At 45.2% G+C, this 18,807-nt stretch overlaps 1 protein-coding gene across 2 annotated transcripts in view; it reads right to left on the minus strand.

The window, feature by feature from the left end:
- Window positions 1-18,807, minus strand: part of UNC5B (unc-5 netrin receptor B) — a 284,071-nt gene that overhangs the window by 40,002 nt on the left and 225,262 nt on the right. For both annotated transcript variants that reach the window (XM_075348974.1, XM_075348973.1), the window contains one exon: window positions 4,436-4,630. In XM_075348974.1, the coding sequence (XP_075205089.1) occupies window positions 4,436-4,630 (195 nt within the window). The remainder of the gene's footprint in view (window positions 1-4,435; window positions 4,631-18,807) is intronic.

Here is an 18,807-nt window from a genome sequence, read left to right on the forward strand (position 1 = left end):
TTGGAAAAACGCTTGTCCGGATAAGTATTGTGTTTCTGGATTGATGCTCTGAAGTCAGAGTGGTCCAGAAAAGTGCTCAATTTACGCTTGGGATACAGGAAATGGAATTTCTCCTGCTGGGCAGCTGCCTCCTCTGCTGAAGGGGCTGGGGGAGAAATATCCAACAGCCTATTGATGGCCGCTATAAGGTCATTTACCATGGCGTCACCATCTGGCGTATCCAAATTGAGTGCGGTGTCAGGACTAGACTCCTGATCACCCACCTCTGTCTCATCATATAGAGACCCTTCTCGCTGAGACCCTGACCCGCGTGATGACGTGGAGGGCCTCTCCCAGCGAGCTCGCTTAGGCGGCCTGGGACTGTCATCGGAGTCAGAGTCCTCAGCCTGTGATGCCTGGGACCCCCTTGAAGTACGGATTAGTTCCAACTGAGGGGGACCGGGGAACATAGGCACAGCAGTGTCCATGGTCTGAGCAACTGGCCTGGACTGCAAGGTCTCCAGGATTTTTGTCATAGTCACAGACATTTTATCAGCAAAGACTGCAAATTCTGTCCCCGTCACCGGGGCAGGGTTCACAGGCGTCTCTGCCTGGGCTACCACCACCATAGGCTCTGGCTGACGAAGTGCCACTGGGACTGAACATTGCACACAATGAGAGTCGTTGGAGCCTGCTGGTAGATTAGCCCCACATGCTGTACAAGCAGTGTATACAGCCCGTGCCTTGGCACCCTTGCGTTTTGTGGATGACATGTTGTTGTCTTCCCAGAGCAATATAGGGTATACAGCCAAGAAGCGACCTTACAGTGCAGTATATATATATATATATCTGGTACAGGAAAAGTACACCAATACACACTGTGGCACTAGTGGGGCCAGCACTAATGTGCTGCTTACCGCCCGCTAAACGCGGGTGTGTGGTCGCCAGAAATCCCTAGTCTGGGTCTCCCAGAGCCTGTGTCCGTCCTCCAGCCAGACTGCATGCAGGAATGGCTGCCGGCGTCCTGTGGAGGGGGGGGGGCGGGCCCTGGGCGTGCCAGACCAAAAGCGGGAAACCTGCGTCCCACTGTGCCTAGTGAGAGGGCTGGAGCATGTAAATAAGGCTCCAGCCCTCGGCGCTGAGTAATCGTACAGCGTCTCTCCCCTTCCCTGACTGACAGGGAGGGGGCGGGAACGAAGCGGAGCTAGGCCGCAAAAGCCGGGGACTAAATTTATAAGCGCCACCGCCGTAAAAGTGCGGTCGGCGCTAAGTCCCCGGCGCACTACAAGTCCCAGCCGCGCCGCCGCTCCGAGAGTGGCCGGCGCGGTAGTTCCCAGCACATGAAGTCACACAGCTAAGCTGCTGTGACGCAAACCCCAGCGTACAGCGCTACTGTCCCCGGCGCACTAACACACCCAGCAAGTCTGGTGTGTGCGTGCCCGCCTGTACGGGGACACAGAGTACCTGAAAGTTGCAGGGCCTTGTCCCTGAACGGTACACAGCTCCGTATCCATCAGGTTCACTGGGTCTGTGGATGGAGCCCGGCCTCAGGGCTTGGGGGCCGGTAAGATCCCACTTCCACAGAGCCCCTCAGGGGGATGGGGAAGGAAAGCAGCATGTGGGCTCCAGCCTCCGTACCCGCAATGGGTACCTCAACCTTACAGACCACAAGTGGGGTAAGAAGGGAGCATGCTGGGGGCCCTATATGGGCCCTCTTTTCTTCCATCCGACATAGTCAGCAGCTACTGCTGACTAAACAGTGGAGCTATGCGTGGATGTCTGACCTCCTTCGCACAAAGCAGAAAACTGGTGAGCCAGTGATCCCACTGGGGGTGTATAGCCAGAAGGGGAGGGGCCTTACACTTTTTAGTGTAATGCTTTGTGTGGCCTCCGGAGGCAGTAGCTATACACCCAATCGTCTGGGTCTCCCAATGGAGCGCCGAAGAAAAGTTTATTTTACTAAAAGCAGCAGCATGGGGGCGATATCTAACACAGGGTGCTGTGTGCCATCCACATTGGGCCGTGTGCAGCAATAGTGGGCCGTGTGCCAGCCACAGGGGGCCGTGTGCAGCAATAGTGGGCCGTGTGCCAGCCACAGGGGGCCATGTGCAGCCACAGTGGGCCGTGTGCAGCCACAGTGGGCCGTGTGCAGCCACAGTGGGCCGTGTACATCCACAGGGGGCCGTGTGCATCCACAAGGGGCCATGTGACTCCACAGGGGGCCATGTGCATCCACAGTGGGCCGTGTGCCAGCCACAGTGGGCCGTGTGCCAGCCACAAGGGGCTGTGTGCCAACCACAGGGGGCCGTGTGCCAGCCATAGAGGACGTGTGCCAGCCATAGAGGATTTGTGCCAGCCATAGGGGACATGTGGCATCACTGGGGGACGTGTGCCAGCACAAGGGGGCTATATTCAATATAAGGTGGCCATATCCAGATTAAGGGGCTAATTTTAGGATGGGGGGGCTATTAGGGACATATACCCTATATGATTTGTTAGACGGACACTGGCATTATAAGACGGACCCCATTTATTAAAAAATTCTCTATTCCTTCCCCAAATTTGGGGGTGCGTCTTATAATCAGGTGCGTCTTATAAAGCGAAAAATATGGTATATATATATATATATATATATATATATATATATATATATATATAGTGCATCACAAAAGTAAGCACACCCTCACATTTTTGTAAATATTTTTCTTTAATATCTTTTAATGTAATCAGTGTGTAGTTTGTATAACAGTGTAAATTTGGTGTGCTCGCTAAATATCTCAACACACAGCCATTAATGTCTAAACTGCTGGTGACAAAAAAGAGTACACCCCTAAGTGAAAATGGCCAAATTGTGCCCAAAATATCAATATGTTGCGTGGTCAATGTTATTTTCAAGCATTGCCATTACTCTCTTGGGCAGGAAGTTCACTAGAGCTTCACCAGAGCCACTGGAATCCTCCACGACAACATCATGGTACTGGGGGGCATTACAGACCTTGCACTCCACCACCTTTCGTTTGAAGATGCTCCACAAATGCTCACTAGGGTTTAGATCTGGAGACATGCTTAGCCAGTCCAGCACCTTTACTCTCAGCTTCTTTAGCAAGGCAGTGGTCATCTTGGAGGTGTGTTTGGGATCATTAGCATATCAGAATATTGCATTGCGGCCAAGTTTACAAAGGGAGGAGGATCATGCCCTGCTTCAGTATGTCACAGTATATGTTGGTATCCATGATTCTCTCAATGAACTGTAGTTCCCCACAGCCAGCAGCACTCATGCAGTACCAAACCATGACACTTCCACCACCATGTTCGACTGTAAGCAAGACACGGTTGTCTTTGTACACGCCACCTGGTTGCCGCCATACACGCTTGACACCATCTGGACTAAATAAGATTATCTTGGTCTTATCAAACTTCAGGACATGGTTCCAGCAATCCATGTCCTTTGTGTGTTTGTTTTCAGCTAACTGCCTGTGGGCTTTCTTCTGCATTATCTTTAGAAGAGGCTTCCTCCTGGGATGATAGCCATGCAGACCAATTTGATGCAGCGTGCAGCATTTGGTTTGAGGACTGACAGGTGGACTCCCAACCCTTGTAACCTCTACAGCAATGCTTGCAAAAGTTCTACATCTATTTTGGTTATGATGCTGAGCACGTGCACTCAACTCGTTTGGACGACCATGGCGAGGCCTGTTCAAAGTGGAACCTGTTTTGTTAAACCGCTGTATGGACTTGGCCACCGAGTTGTAGCTCAGTTTCAGGGCGGTGGCAATTTTCTTATAGCCTAGGCCATCTTTATTTAGAGCCACTATTCTTTTTTTCAGATACTCAGAGATTTCTTTGCCATGAGGTGCTATGATGGAATTCCAGTGACCAGTATGAGAAAGTGTGAGAAGGATAACACCAAATATAACACACCTACTCTCCATTTACACCTTAGACCTTGTAACACTAATAAGTTTCATGACACCAGGGAGGAAAAATGGTTAATTGGGGTTTATTTGGCCATTTTCACTTAGGGTGTACTCACTTTTGTTTCCAGCGGTTTACACATTAATGGTTGTGTGTTGAGTTATTTAGAGGACACACCAAATGTACACTGTTATACAAGCTGTACAATGACCCATTGTATCAGTGTTATACCTTCAGTGTTGTCCCATGAAAAGATATAACAAAATATTTACAAAAATGTGTAAATACTTATGTGATATACTGTGTGTGTGTATATTATATTATATATATATATATATATTTTAAACAGAGTGCCTCATGGTGGTTCAGAGAGTAATTACAGAAACATACAGTCAGTAATTACAATTCCCTGCATGGAATATTGCATTTATAAGCTTCATCTGTTTTGTTATTAAGCCCATCTGCCAGCACCTCAGAATATGACAGTTAATGAGCATTCACAGTAGTTGTTGGGTAATGGGGTCAAGTATATTAGCCATACCGTGCCTAGAAGTCTTGAAGTTCACAGGATGGAAGCCTCCTGTAAGAGCAGCCGAGGAGTCTGTGATGTCTGTGTCAAAATCACGGCAGTTGCGTCTGTACACAACAATGCCGACAACCATGAGGATAATAATGAAGATGAAAATGGCAACCACCAGACCAGCATAGAGAGCAACATCTCCTGTTGAGTCCAACACTATCAAAGAAAAGAAGACATTGCTAAGAATCTCTTAACATGTTAGATGCAGAGAATGAGTACTGATATTTTAACATTTGTGGTACAACAAACTGAGAACTTAACGTATGTTTTGGAGTTAAAGGGGTTGTCTACCAATGGTCAGACGTTTATAGGATTATCACTATCTCCTGAATAACCTTAGGTGTTCAGACAATAAAGTAAAATATACAATTTTCTACTGACCATTAACCCAATGAAATCCAAAGTAGTTATTTATATGTTTAATCAGTCGTCTCTTTTTATTCTTGTTTTTAGACAACTCAATGAACAATATTAAAGTTAAAAGGGATTCACAGCCAACATCCTTAATATGAGAGTCCTGGCGACAGCTCATTTTACCAAGCAAATGGAAAGAGGTTGTTGAGATGAGACTTCTTATCTATTAACTGCATATTACATATACAGGGCAATGAAAAAGTGTCCAATTTCTTCTATTTTTGCTAATTTATCACATTTAATTGTTTCAGATCATCCAACTAATTGTAATACACTATAAAGACAACACAATTTTATTTATTAATTAATATATTTATTTACTGAAGATACATATTTGTTCAAAATCTATATTACTCATATAGAAAAGATTATTCTTTGTAGACTTCTTTAATTTGGCTGCATTAAAGGGTTTTCAAGCATGATCTGCCTTGTCTAAGGTTCTGCCAGAACCTTGACTCGTTTACTCCTTAACAATAGTTTTGTTTCTATTCAGTCATTAAAGGGGTTGACAACAACCCGGGACAGCCCCTTCTCAATCCCTATGTTTTCCCCAGTTAATATAACACATACTCATATCCGGTGCCGGCATCATTCTAGCGGTGTCGGCATTTGCACTTCTGGGTATCACATCATACAAGCTCTGTGCTCAATCAGTTATGGCTTCACGCTTCCCGCCTTCAGACCTATCATACATCAAAAGGAAGTGAACGGCCAGCTGCAACTCTGACTTCCTTTTGATATCTAATTCATACATCTTGACAATAATCCATTAATCAGGGCAATTGAGGCCTCCAGTTAGTTAAACATTCATCTGGATTCTTTTGTGATCTTCTGGATGAGTACTCAGTACTCTCTTGGGAGAAATTTTGATATGCACACCATTTTTGGAGACATTTTGGTAGGCCCACCACATCTTGGAGACATTTTGGTAGGCCCACCACTTCTTGGAGAAATTCTTGTAGGCCCCACCACTTATTGGAAGAAATTTTGGATGGCCCAGCACTTCTTGGAAGACATTTTGGTAGGCCCACCACTTCTTGGAGACATTTTGGTAGGCCACCACTTCTAGAAAGATTCACCAGTGTTCCATGTTTTCTCCATTTGTGGATAGTGGCTCTTAGTGTAACACGCCGGAGCCAAAATATTAAGCAAATACCAGCACTATAGAAACAGGTGATGAGAAGCCGTTCCCAAATTACCTCTCAAAATTAAGATAGATATCAGCAGTGAGAAAGGGAATAATACATAACTTTTATTAGAATTATTAAAAAAATTGCGTAGTGCTGCAATTTATAAATTAATTTTTTGTGCAAAAAAATGAAACAATACTCATGTCCAAGAGGACCAACAAAGATAGCGTTGGAGCCCCCCCGGTGGTGTCCGTCAATGATAGACCATAATCACCAGATGGACATTGAGGGGCTTCGACGCCAAATCAGTGTCCAAGATTCATAGACACTGTAAAGTGATGACTACTATGAGCCGGATAAATGGGGCAACAACCTATAATCCTATTAGTCAGGTTAGGGTCATGGGAGGATATATTCCAGTGGGAACCAAGCCCCCCAATAGGACTCACCAGTGTAATATATAGTATGGGGTTACTAAATCCCCCAAAAAACAAGCTTTTCATACATGTAAATACCAATTACCAACCATAACCAAAATCCATCCAAGATCACAGTGGTGTTTCTTGGATTTAATTCAGAGTATAATCACGGCAGTAAACATATAGGTATAATTATTGCCTCTTGCTTATAATGACCGGCTCATTTATACATCATGCAATTATAAATAGAGAAATAGAATGGTCTCACCCAGTTGTAGGTGCAGGTCAGTAGTTAGAAGGGGGTCATCAGGATAGATGAATCGGGTGGCTGTCCATGGCCGGGCAGGAGCTCTCTCCCTGGCAGGAACTAGCTGAACCCTCAAGCCCCATTAGCTCCAGCCCTTACAAGGACCGTCCCAAACTGACCCTGATTAAATTGGCCCTAAAGATTCATCACCATGGAACCTCCCGACGCGTTTCCTCCGCCAGGATTCATCAGGGGAGATACTGTAGGTGAAGGGCTCAAGATGCAGGTATAGAGACCCCAACATACAAGTGGTCAGACTCTAGCAATGCCTTTTTAACCCTTTCCACACTGATTTCAATGTCTGCTTTGCATCTATAATTGAAACTCTTTCAATCGCAGCATGAGGTGTTTCTTTTTGAGACCTTCTAGCTTGTCTCACATTGTATTTTGTATTTATTGGGTTTCTTTTGTGTAATATTAAAAGTAGTTTGATGATCTGATACATTCAAGTGTTCCAAATATGTAAAAAAAAAATAGAAGAAACTGTGAAGGGGGCAAATACTTTTTTTTCCTTCAGTATTGTATGAAGTCATAATATAGTGTCTTTCAGAATATTCTCAGTTTACCGCATTTCCAACAAACACCCACTGTCTTTTAGACATACTGAACCTCCTTCCAGAAAATGTTTCAAGGACATTTGTTCCTTCAGTAGATTTTATCAGCCTATAATCTGACTCATGCCTTGTTTCCTTCAGTGAGACACATTGCTGAATGTTTCACTCACTCACTAGATTGAAATGGCAGCAAAGAGGCAAAGAGTTGTAATCTATCGGCAATGCAGGTGAATTTTTATTGTAGAAATGTTTATTGTACTATTTCCAAACCTCACTATCCTAGAGCAATGTATAATTGTTTTAAATAATTTATACAAGTGATTTAAATATTTTATGAAGTACTTTTAATTAATTGTTCCTCCGCAGACCCTGTTTATACAGCAATTTCATATAATGTTTGTAATAAACTGTGTACGACGAGAAAGATGACAGGCAGTTTACATCATCTTGGCAATGCAGTAACTAGTTTTATACCCCCCCGATGTTGCCATACTCAACATGCAAGGTGCGTTATGTTCATTAAAAATACTTAAAGTGCAAAAGGATAATGTGATTTAAATTACACTTGCCCCTTTCCAATAATAGAAATGGCTGCTTTTCTCAGTAAATTCAATATACAGTGGAACCTTGGATTAAGAGTAACTTGGTTTGAGAGCGTTTTGCAAGACAAGTAAAGCTTTTCAAAAATGTATAACTTGGTTTAAAGCCCGCTTTACAAGCTACAATATATCTTACGATGTGTCGGCGGGGTCATTTCGGTAGATTGTAGTGTGTGACAGCTACGTGCGATTGCGATTGAACGTTAAAACGTTCATCGCATGCACGTCGTTCAATTCCTAAAAATTGAACCTCAGATTGTTCATCGTACCCGGGGTAGCACACATCGCAGTGGGTGACACCCCGGGAACGATTAACAGATCTTACCTGCGTCCTGCGGCTCCCGGCCAGCAATGCAGAAGGAAGGAGGTTGGCGGGATGTTTACGTCCCGCTCATCACCGCCTCTCCGCTTCTATTGGCCGGCTGCCGCGTGACGTCGATGTGACGCCGAATGTCCCTCCCACTCCAGGAAGTAGACGTTCGCCGCCCACATCGAGGTCGTATGGACGGGTAAGTACGTGTGACGAGGGTTAATCGTTTGTGCGGCACATTCAACAAATTGAACGTCCGCACATACGATGGGGGCGGTTACGATCGCATACGATATCGTATGCGAAATCGTAACATGTAAAGCAGGCTTAAGAGCAATGCTTTGCAATAAGAGCAAATACTCACCGTACACACTTCTGATTCAGCTCTGACCCGCTCTGGAGGTAATTTTCTGTACAGATGTACTGTATACTGTACACAGTATACCGTCGTACAGTACAGTATATACTATAAAGCATGTCTATTAGTTTGCATTTGTGGACACAGTATTGTACTTTCTTTCTGCCCACCAGTATAGCACATTGCTTGTACTATACCTCCTGCACACTAATTCTCTTTTAAGGTCTCCTGCAGTTTAATCTGTTTTATGTGTTTTACTGCACAGTATTTTGTATTAGTGTACTGTAATAATTTTATATGAATACAGTACATTATTTTAGATTACTGTAATAAATTTGTATAAATGCAGTAAATATTTTTGGGTTGTAGAATGAATTGTCTGCGTTTCAATTATTTCCTATGGGAAAATTTGCTTTGATATAAGAGTAACTTGGTTTAAAAGCGCACTCCCGGAACCAATTATACTCTTAATCCAAGGTTCCACTGTATTTATAGATTTTGATCATTAGTACTCATTAATGTAAATCTGTCAGTGATCACACTGATATAGTCTGATCACTGACAGTATAAGGTGTAATTTTAGATTGTGAGCCCCAATAGGGACAGTGATGATCACATCTGCAAAGCGCTATGGAATTATTGGCCCTATATAAGTGAATAATATAAATGAGTAAAAAAAATTGTAGTATACTAATGTAGGTGGTAACTGCCTTTTTACTTGGTGGAGCACTTCTCCCAACAGCCTTAGGGCCCAATCAGACATCTGAGTACATCGGTCTGATGATGGACGGCAATGCACTGAGTGGCAGCGGCTCTCCCAACCCATATTACTCAGCAGTTTCATCGGTCTATATGATGCTGCTGAGTTCAGCTTGGAAGACCCGAAGCCACTTGGTGCCTGGCGGTTCATCATCGGACCAATGTACTCAGACGACTGAAGGAGCTCTAAGGCTGTTTTTAATTAGTGCTGAATCCTACCTGCTCTTTACATTTGTAGGCTTGTACCCTGAGAGAGGCATTTTTGATAAATATTAGGTTTAGGGTCTCATTAAAGAAAGGTATGCCTGCGCTCTCATGAATTGGCCAATTTGTGGGTCAAGTACCTTCATTTTATAAGTACCGTATTTTTTGGATTATAAGAAGCACTTCCCCCCCAAAATTGGGGGAAAATGGGGGTGCATCTTATAATTCGGATATAGCTTACTGGGGAGCGCGGTGGAGCAATTTCACAGCTGATAAAAGCAGATGGCGGCATGGCATGCTGCAGGCCGAGGCTGGGAGGAGGGGGTGTTGCAGCTGCACAATACGGGCTCCATTAATCTTTGGTCAGTGGATGTGATGAACTACAAGATAATGGCTGCGGATGCAGCGCACGTGCAGATTGAGAGCTCAGAGAGCGAAATATCAATCTTCGCATGCGCCGCTTCCAACGCAATGGACTTCAGGAAAATGGCTGCGAAAGCATTGCGGATTGAGATCTCGGCTCTCTAAGATCTCAATCTACCCATGTTCTGCATCTGCACCCATTATTCTGAAGCCCATCATGTCCACTGACTTGAGATCAATTGGGTCTCTATCACACCATTGCAACATACCGTCCTCCCAGCCTCAGGCCTGCAATATGGCATGCTGCAACTGCCTTCTTTCAACTGCGAACTTGCTCCACCACGCCCCCCAGTAAGCTATAAGCAGAGTACAAGACAGACTTGGATTTTAAAATGGATCCCCTTTTTAGTATTAAAAAATATTTTTTCCTATTTTCTTCCTGTAAATCTGGGGTGTGTCTTATAATCGAGTGTGTCTTATAGTCTGCAAAATACAATATATTCTAAAGTGCAGAAATGCAGTCCAAATTTCATATATTCAATGCCTACATACATCTTCGCGCTCACAGAGTGCTGCTGTATTCTTTTGTTTGTATAGTGATCAAACTGACATAGTGTTGTTGGGAAAAAACGTAATAGTTGCCATTGTAGACTGTGAGGTCCTCTCTGCTCCTTTACCAGTCTGTCATGTATAATGTATGATTATTCTACTTGTTTTTATTGTGTATAACCCTTTTTGCTTGTAAAGTATTAAATTAATAAATAATAATAATTTATTGATTTTAATGGTGACTAAAGGGTGCTTTACACGCCTGTGACATCGCTAACGATATATCGTTGGGTTCACATCGTTAGTGACGCACATCCGGCGCCGGTAGCGACATCGCAGCGTGTGATACCAAGGAGCGACGATCAATGATCGCAAAAGCGTCAAAAATCGTTGATCATTGACACGTCGCTACTTTTCATAATATCGTCGCTGCTGCAGGTACGATGTTGTTCATCGTTCTTGCGGCATCACACATCGCTATGTGTGACACCGCATGAACGACGAACATCTCCTTACCTGTTTCCCCTGGAAATGAGGAAGGAAGGAGGTGGGCGGCATGTTGCGGCCTGTCATCTCCGCCCCTCCTCTGCTATTGGGCGGCCGCTTAGTGACGCCGCAGTGATGTCGCTATGACGCCGAACGCACCTCCCCCTTGAAGGAGGAACTGTTTGGCGGTCACAGCGACGTCGCTGAAAAGGTATGTGCGTGTGACGCTGCCGTAATGATAATGTTCGCTACGGCAGCAATCACCAAATGTCGCACGAACGACGGGGGCAGGTGCTATCGCACACGACATTCCTAGCGATGTCGCAGCGTGTAAAGCACCCTTAACTCTACGCATACAAGTCCAATTGGTGGAGTGTGTGTACAGAGAGCTGTCAATCAATAAGCAGGACCGCCCACTGGACACATAATATCATATTGTAGCTCTTTCTCCTGTATGATGCCTGTATACAGAGCCGGATGGTCAACATGAAAGCTTTCCCTTATTACAGGGTAAAGAATGTTTATTTGTGCTCAATGGACTCGATATTTTACTGTCTATTATACAATAGTAAAATAGCAATCCAAATATAGATGGGGTACAATCTCAGCATATAAAATAACCTTTATTCCTAAACTTGTAGGAGCAACAAAATTCACTCCAAGACACACAAGTTAGGTACTGAAAGCCATCACTATGAGAGGTGAGTAAACACCCTGGTAATGTCAGTTAGCCCAAATAGGCAGGCGCCCAGAGGGGTCGCATATAGTGATGGCCAATAGAATAACAAACACATGAAAAAAACTAAACAAACATAAAGGAAATAGTGCTGTTTGTGGGCAAAGGACAGTGGTCCAATTGGCAAAAAAAACACAACATACAAAATAATACCTAAAAAAACAATCAAAGTACAATGCACTCCATTTGCTGACAATGGTCAGTCATACAGATATACGCAATGTAATCAATTTTAGGCATTAAAAAAGGAATGGTCTCACCCAATCCCTTTTGATGGAGGGACACGCAGTCTCTAGATCCTGAGTAGTGGATATGTCCGCCATGTACTGGCCCTACCACCTACCAGATATAAAATAACAAAAGACTGCTGCCCCAGACTTCCGTCCTGACAAGGACGGACCACAACTAGGTCTCAAGCTGGACCCCTATGCTGACCCTGATGACATCCCGGCGTCCCGACGCGTTTCGTCACTAAGACTCCTCAGGGGACATGATAGTCTTCAGTCAGGTCCTTGCTGCCAGCCCTCACCAAACCATAGTGTCAAAGGTTCTGGCGTGGTCGAGAATGGGGTCATTTAAACCTGTGAGTGATGTCATTGCTCCAATCAGAAGCTACATTCCACCTGATGCTTAATTAATCAAAATCAAGTGGATATCCTCATATGGGTATGGATTAAACCTGTGCAGAACACACCCATAACCGGGTGTATAACTGCAGCAGGTGCAGAATCAGGAGTCCTCCCCACATCCCCTCCAATCATATGTTTACTTACATCCTGCCGGGAGGCACATCGCATGTGCGCCGGCATCATGGGGGAGGGGGACCTCCTCACAGAACAGGTGTTACATTCACATCGGACCCGGGACGCACATCCAGTATGCACCAGTATCAGAGGGGAGGAACTTCCTCTCTGCTCGGATGCGAGTCCACTTCCGGCCGGGGACGCACATCCCGTGTGCGCCAGTAACAGGGCGGGACTTCCTCTCTCCTCGGATGATGATGCACATCCGGCCGGGGACGCACATCTCGTGTGCGCCCTTCTCAGGGGGGAGGGACTTCCTGTGGGCCGTGATCACATGATCGGGAGATTCCCGCATCACTTCCGGTCCCCGATGTCAATCATTACACCACACGGAGCAGCTCCCATATGCATAGATAGTAGGGGAGGTACTCCCATTGTAAATGAACACGTCATCGGCGGTGGGCGTCAAGGCTGCACCACATATTCCCACCCACTCCGAGGCCCAGTATGGAGATAAGAGGACCGCCCCCTCTCCATGGGGATACGGTCCAATCGACGTATATATGCCATACCATGCATAGCCTTCCACCCCCATGAACATCAGCAATAGGGGGCAGAATATTGAACAGGGGCATATAGCAAATAGGCCTCATCGAAATAAATCACCATAATTCATGTGGGCGTGTTTAGGGGGTTTCTCAGACACCTGAATACCTTAACCATAAAGGTTACACTGACTAAATCCAATCCAATAGGAAATTCAAATCCACAAGGTGCTGTTATATTATCACATATGCATGCAACTGAATTGACAGGTGCATACATAATACTTGTGACAATTATTGATGAATTATAGGGAAGGCAAGAATGGATTTCTTGCCCTAATTGCCCGAAAGATATAAAAAGGTGTGAAAGGATTAAAGTGGCAGCGAAAAACTCTCCATAGGAAACTAAATAAAGCTGTTGAATAGTAGCTGCTCATTTAGGCCTTTGGGGGAGAGGGTTTCTAATTGGAAGATCCATTTTGTCTCCCTTTGCAGGATGAATCTATCCCAATCCCCCCCTCTCTTTGGTCTCAGGACTTTGTCAATTCCAGTAAACCTCAGGACACTGGCATCTCCGCCATGTTTTTCAATGACGTGTCTAGCCACCGCCGTGTCCCTACGATGTTCAACATCACCAAGGTGCTCGCCAATCCTCCGTCTGAATTCACGGATGGTTTTACCAATATATTCAAGACCACAGATGCAATCAATTTTGTAAATAACCCCCTGTGTACGGCAGTTGATAAAGTGCCGAATACATATGAGGATATCCACTTGATTTTGATTAATTAAGCATCAGGTGGAATGTAGCTTCTGATTGGAGCAATGACATCACTCACAGGTTTAAATGACCCCATTCTCGACCACGCCAGAACCTTTGACACTATGGTTTGGTGAGGGCTGGCAGCAAGGACCTGACTGAAGACTATCATGTCCCCTGAGGAGTCTTAGTGACGAAACGCGTCGGGACGCCGGGATGTCATCAGGGTCAGCATAGGGGTCCAGCTTGAGACCTAGTTGTGGTCCGTCCTTGTCAGGACGGAAGTCTGGGGCAGCAGTCTTTTGTTATTTTATATCTGGTAGGTGGTAGGGCCAGTACATGGCGGACATATCCACTACTCAGGATCTAGAGACTGCGTGTCCCTCCATCAAAAGGGATTGGGTGAGACCATTCCTTTTTTAATGCCTAAAATTGATTACATTGCGTATATCTGTATGACTGACCATTGTCAGCAAATGGAGTGCATTGTACTTTGATTGTTTTTTTAGGTATTATTTTGTATGTTGTGTTTTTTTTGCCAATTGGACCACTGTCCTTTGCCCACAAACAGCACTATTTCCTTTATGTTTGTTTAGTTTTTTTCATGTGTTTGTTATTCTATTGGCCATCACTATATGCGACCCCTCTGGGCGCCTGCCTATTTGGGCTAACTGACATTACCAGGGTGTTTACTCACCTCTCATAGTGATGGCTTTCAGTACCTAACTTGTGTGTCTTGGAGTGAATTTTGTTGCTCCTACAAGTTTAGGAATAAAGGTTATTTTATATGCTGAGATTGTACCCCATCTATATTTGGATTGCTATTTTACTACATGGTGATGGCAGGGTTTCTCTCCACTGGTCTAAATACTGAGGAATGGTTGGCTGAGGCCAGAAACGTCTTTTCTGATAAAGAGTTCACACAGAAAAAATATGTACCATCTTATGGGGCGGCCTTTGATGAATTAACTCAGGTATACAGGGACCAGATTGCCTCTTGGTGGGAAGTCCAGTCCCTGGAGAGTTACATTAAGGCTGGAATAGTCCCAAGGGGACTGAGAATTCATCTATCAGTTGGGCCACGGTATAAGAGTGCTTCCTTTGTGGCCAATTGGGAGAGAGAGGCCACTAATAGCTCCCTGAGATTGATGCAGATTATGCTGGAGGAGGAGAGGGCCACTCTCTCACAGCTGAACGCCAAACTCAGGGAATCTATTGAAGTCACTAAGAAATATTCTGGTGAGCCGGACTTTACCAGTAAAGAAAAGAAATTACAGGATAGTTTGGAAAGGTTCCAGTACCATCTTAAGGAACGAAAACACAAACAGTATAATAGGGATATTCTGGACTTTAAAGACAACCGAGCGTATCAGGTCCTTAATAATCAACCAGGCCCAGATATCCCTCACACAGTGCCATCTTCTACGGACACTGAAACCTCCGATACTGAAAACTTCAGGAAGTCCAGGAAAAACAAAAACAAGGGCAGAGGGAGAGGCAGGGGTGGCTTTAAACCTGGGGAAAGGGTGGACTTCACCTCCCCCACCCAATCCTTTGAGCCCCATTTTCTGAGGAACCGGCAGTTCCACAGAGGGAAATGACACCAAATATAGAGATCATCAATTTGTCCCATAAGATACTCAGCCCAATAGAAATTGGTTTATTGAAAAAGGGATTATCATTTGTGCCAACCTCCAATTTTGATCACTTCGAATCCATTAAAGACCTCAGTCTGTTTCTCAGGAAACTAAGGTGGAGGAAGCACTTTCTTAAGCAGGATGCCAGGGTCTGTCAAGATCTTGACATCCCATCTGATTTGCTTCCAGATGTAAGGCTCCTGAGCAGTTTGGAGGAAGTAGACCCTAACTTGAGGGGTCTTGGCCCCTTTACAAATCTTAAAAACAAGAGTTCAAAGATGCCGCCTACCGCTGGGGATTTATCGGCAATTGATATATTTGAGCGGTTAGTGACGGATGAGCTTAAGAGTCTTTCAGTGACAGGCTCTTACTCCAGGTACAATCTTTATAGCTTGGAGATTGAGGCTTTGAAAAATTTGGAGAGTGACGACCACATTGTCATCAAACCCTCGGATAAGGGTGGCAATGTGGTCGTCATGGATAAGGACAAATATGTTGATCTCTGTTTGGGGCTACTGAGCGACAAGGATACGTATGAGACTCTACCAGGGAACCCCACTAGGACCTATATGGAAGAGCTGAGAGGGATTTTGGATGAGGGTCTGTCGGTAGGAGTTATTGATAAAACGGAATACGAATTCTTGCTCCAAAAAAATCCTGTGGTGGCTACCTTCTACTGTCTCCCCAAAATCCACAAGGGATTGAATCCCCTGAGAGGGAGACCGATTGTCTCGGGGATTAACAGTCTCACACAGAATTGTGGAATATATCTTGATAAAATCTTGAGACCTTTCGTCCTGGCCCTGCAGTCTCATGTCCAGGATACACCTGACCTTCTACGTAAATTAGAGGGTATTAGTGTTCGACCTTGTGCTACTCTCGCCAGCATTGATGTCGAGGCTCTCTACTCCTCCATCCCACATGACAAAGGGATGGAGGCGGTGAGATACTTTCTCTCGACTAGGGGGACTCAGTATCAGCAACATAATGATTTTGTGTTGAGACTCCTTGATTTTTGCTTGACCAAAAACGTCTTCCTTTTTGATGGCCGTTTCTACCACCAGCTCAGGGGCACCGCGATGGGGAGCCCTTGTGCCCCATCCTATGCCAACTTGCTCCTGGGCTGGTGGGAGGAGACTATGATCTTTACATCTGAAACGGAGGAAGTAACATCATATTTTGAGATCTGGGCCCGCTACATAGACGACATCCTGGTGGTCTGGAATGGCGCCAGGGAAGAGTTGTCTGACTATGTGGCGGGTCTGGATAGGAACACTATTGGTCTAAGGTTTACATCAGCTTTTGAGGAGGGAGGTTCCCTCCCCTTTTTGGATGTTCTCATTCAGAAAGACCTAATGGGGAATTTGCAGACATGCACTTATTACAAACCAACAGCCTCTAATTCCCTCCTCCGTTGGGACAGTAGCCACCCACAACATCTAAAAAGGGGTATACCGAAGGGACAGTTTCTTCGTGTTAAAAGAAATTGTTCCAGAGACGGTGATTTCCACACACAGGCGAATGACCTGGGCGTTAAGTTCCAGGAGAGGGGATACCCAAATACAATCATTAAAAGAGCCTATAATATGGCAAGGGAAAGGCCTAGAACTGAACTTCTGGTCCCTAAAAAAATGGAGGAGACTCAGTATGGCATAACCAGATTCATAACTACCTTTAACAACGGGGCGGATAATGTACGCCGGATATTAGGTAAACACTGGGCCATCCTGCAAATGGACAAGGATCTGTGTCCGATTCTACCGACTAGACCACAAATTACATATAAGAGGGGTAAATCCCTCTCGGACCGGCTGGTCCATAGTCATTTTTCACGGTCAGTCGAGGAGAATTGGCTGACAAGAGGAGTTAAGGGATGTTTCAAGTGCTCAGGTTGTATTGCGTGCCCGGTGATACAAACTACCAAAACATTCAGAAGCAATGTAAACCTGAGAGAGTTTGTTATTCGGCACTTTATCAACTGCCGTACACAGGGGGTTATTTACAAAATTGATTGCATCTGTGGTCTTGAATATATTGGTAAAACCATCCGTGAATTCAGACGGAGGATTGGCGAGCACCTTGGTGATGTTGAACATCGTAGGGACACGGCGGTGGCTAGACACGTCATTGAAAAACATGGCGGAGATGCCAGTGTCCTGAGGTTTACTGGAATTGACAAAGTCCTGAGACCAAAGAGAGGGGGGGATTGGGATAGATTCATCCTGCAAAGGGAGACAAAATGGATCTTCCAATTAGAAACCCTCTCCCCCAAAGGCCTAAATGAGCAGCTACTATTCAACAGCTTTATTTAGTTTCCTATGGAGAGTTTTTCGCTGCCACTTTAATCCTTTCACACCTTTTTATATCTTTCGGGCAATTAGGGCAAGAAATCCATTCTTGCCTTCCCTATAATTCATCAATAATTGTCACAAGTATTATGTATGCACCTGTCAATTCAGTTGCATGCATATGTGATAATATAACAGCACCTTGTGGATTTGAATTTCCTATTGGATTGGATTTAGTCAGTGTAACCTTTATGGTTAAGGTATTCAGGTGTCTGAGAAACCCCCTAAACACGCCCACATGAATTATGGTGATTTATTTCGATGAGGCCTATTTGCTATATGCCCCTGTTCAATATTCTGCCCCCTATTGCTGATGTTCATGGGGGTGGAAGGCTATGCATGGTATGGCATATATACGTCGATTGGACCGTATCCCCATGGAGAGGGGGCGGTCCTCTTATCTCCATACTGGGCCTCGGAGTGGGTGGGAATATGTGGTGCAGCCTTGACGCCCACCGCCGATGACGTGTTCATTTACAATGGGAGTACCTCCCCTACTATCTATGCATATGGGAGCTGCTCCGTGTGGTGTAATGATTGACATCGGGGACCGGAAGTGATGCGGGAATCTCCCGATCATGTGATCACGGCCCACAGGAAGTCCCTCCCCCCTGAGAAGGGCGCACACGAGATGTGCGTCCCCGGCCGGATGTGCATCATCATCCGAGGAGAGAGGAAGTCCCGCCCTGTTACTGGCGCACACGGGATGTGCGTCCCCGGCCGGAAGTGGACTCGCATCCGAGCAGAGAGGAAGTTCCTCCCCTCTGATACTGGTGCATACTGGATGTGCGTCCCGGGTCCGATGTGAATGTAACACCTGTTCTGTGAGGAGGTCCCCCTCCCCCATGATGCCGGCGCACATGCGATGTGCCTCCCGGCAGGATGTAAGTAAACATATGATTGGAGGGGATGTGGGGAGGACTCCTGATTCTGCACCTGCTGCAGTTATACACCCGGTTATGGGTGTGTTCTGCACAGGTTTAATCCATACCCATATGAGGATATCCACTTGATTTTGATTAATTAAGCATCAGGTGGAATGTAGCTTCTGATTGGAGCAATGACATCACTCACAGGTTTAAATGACCCCATTCTCGACCACGCCAGAACCT

Source organism: Anomaloglossus baeobatrachus, chromosome 5 (genome assembly GCF_048569485.1).
Source record: "Anomaloglossus baeobatrachus isolate aAnoBae1 chromosome 5, aAnoBae1.hap1, whole genome shotgun sequence".
In the NCBI taxonomy this organism is placed as follows: domain Eukaryota; kingdom Metazoa; phylum Chordata; class Amphibia; order Anura; family Aromobatidae; genus Anomaloglossus; species Anomaloglossus baeobatrachus.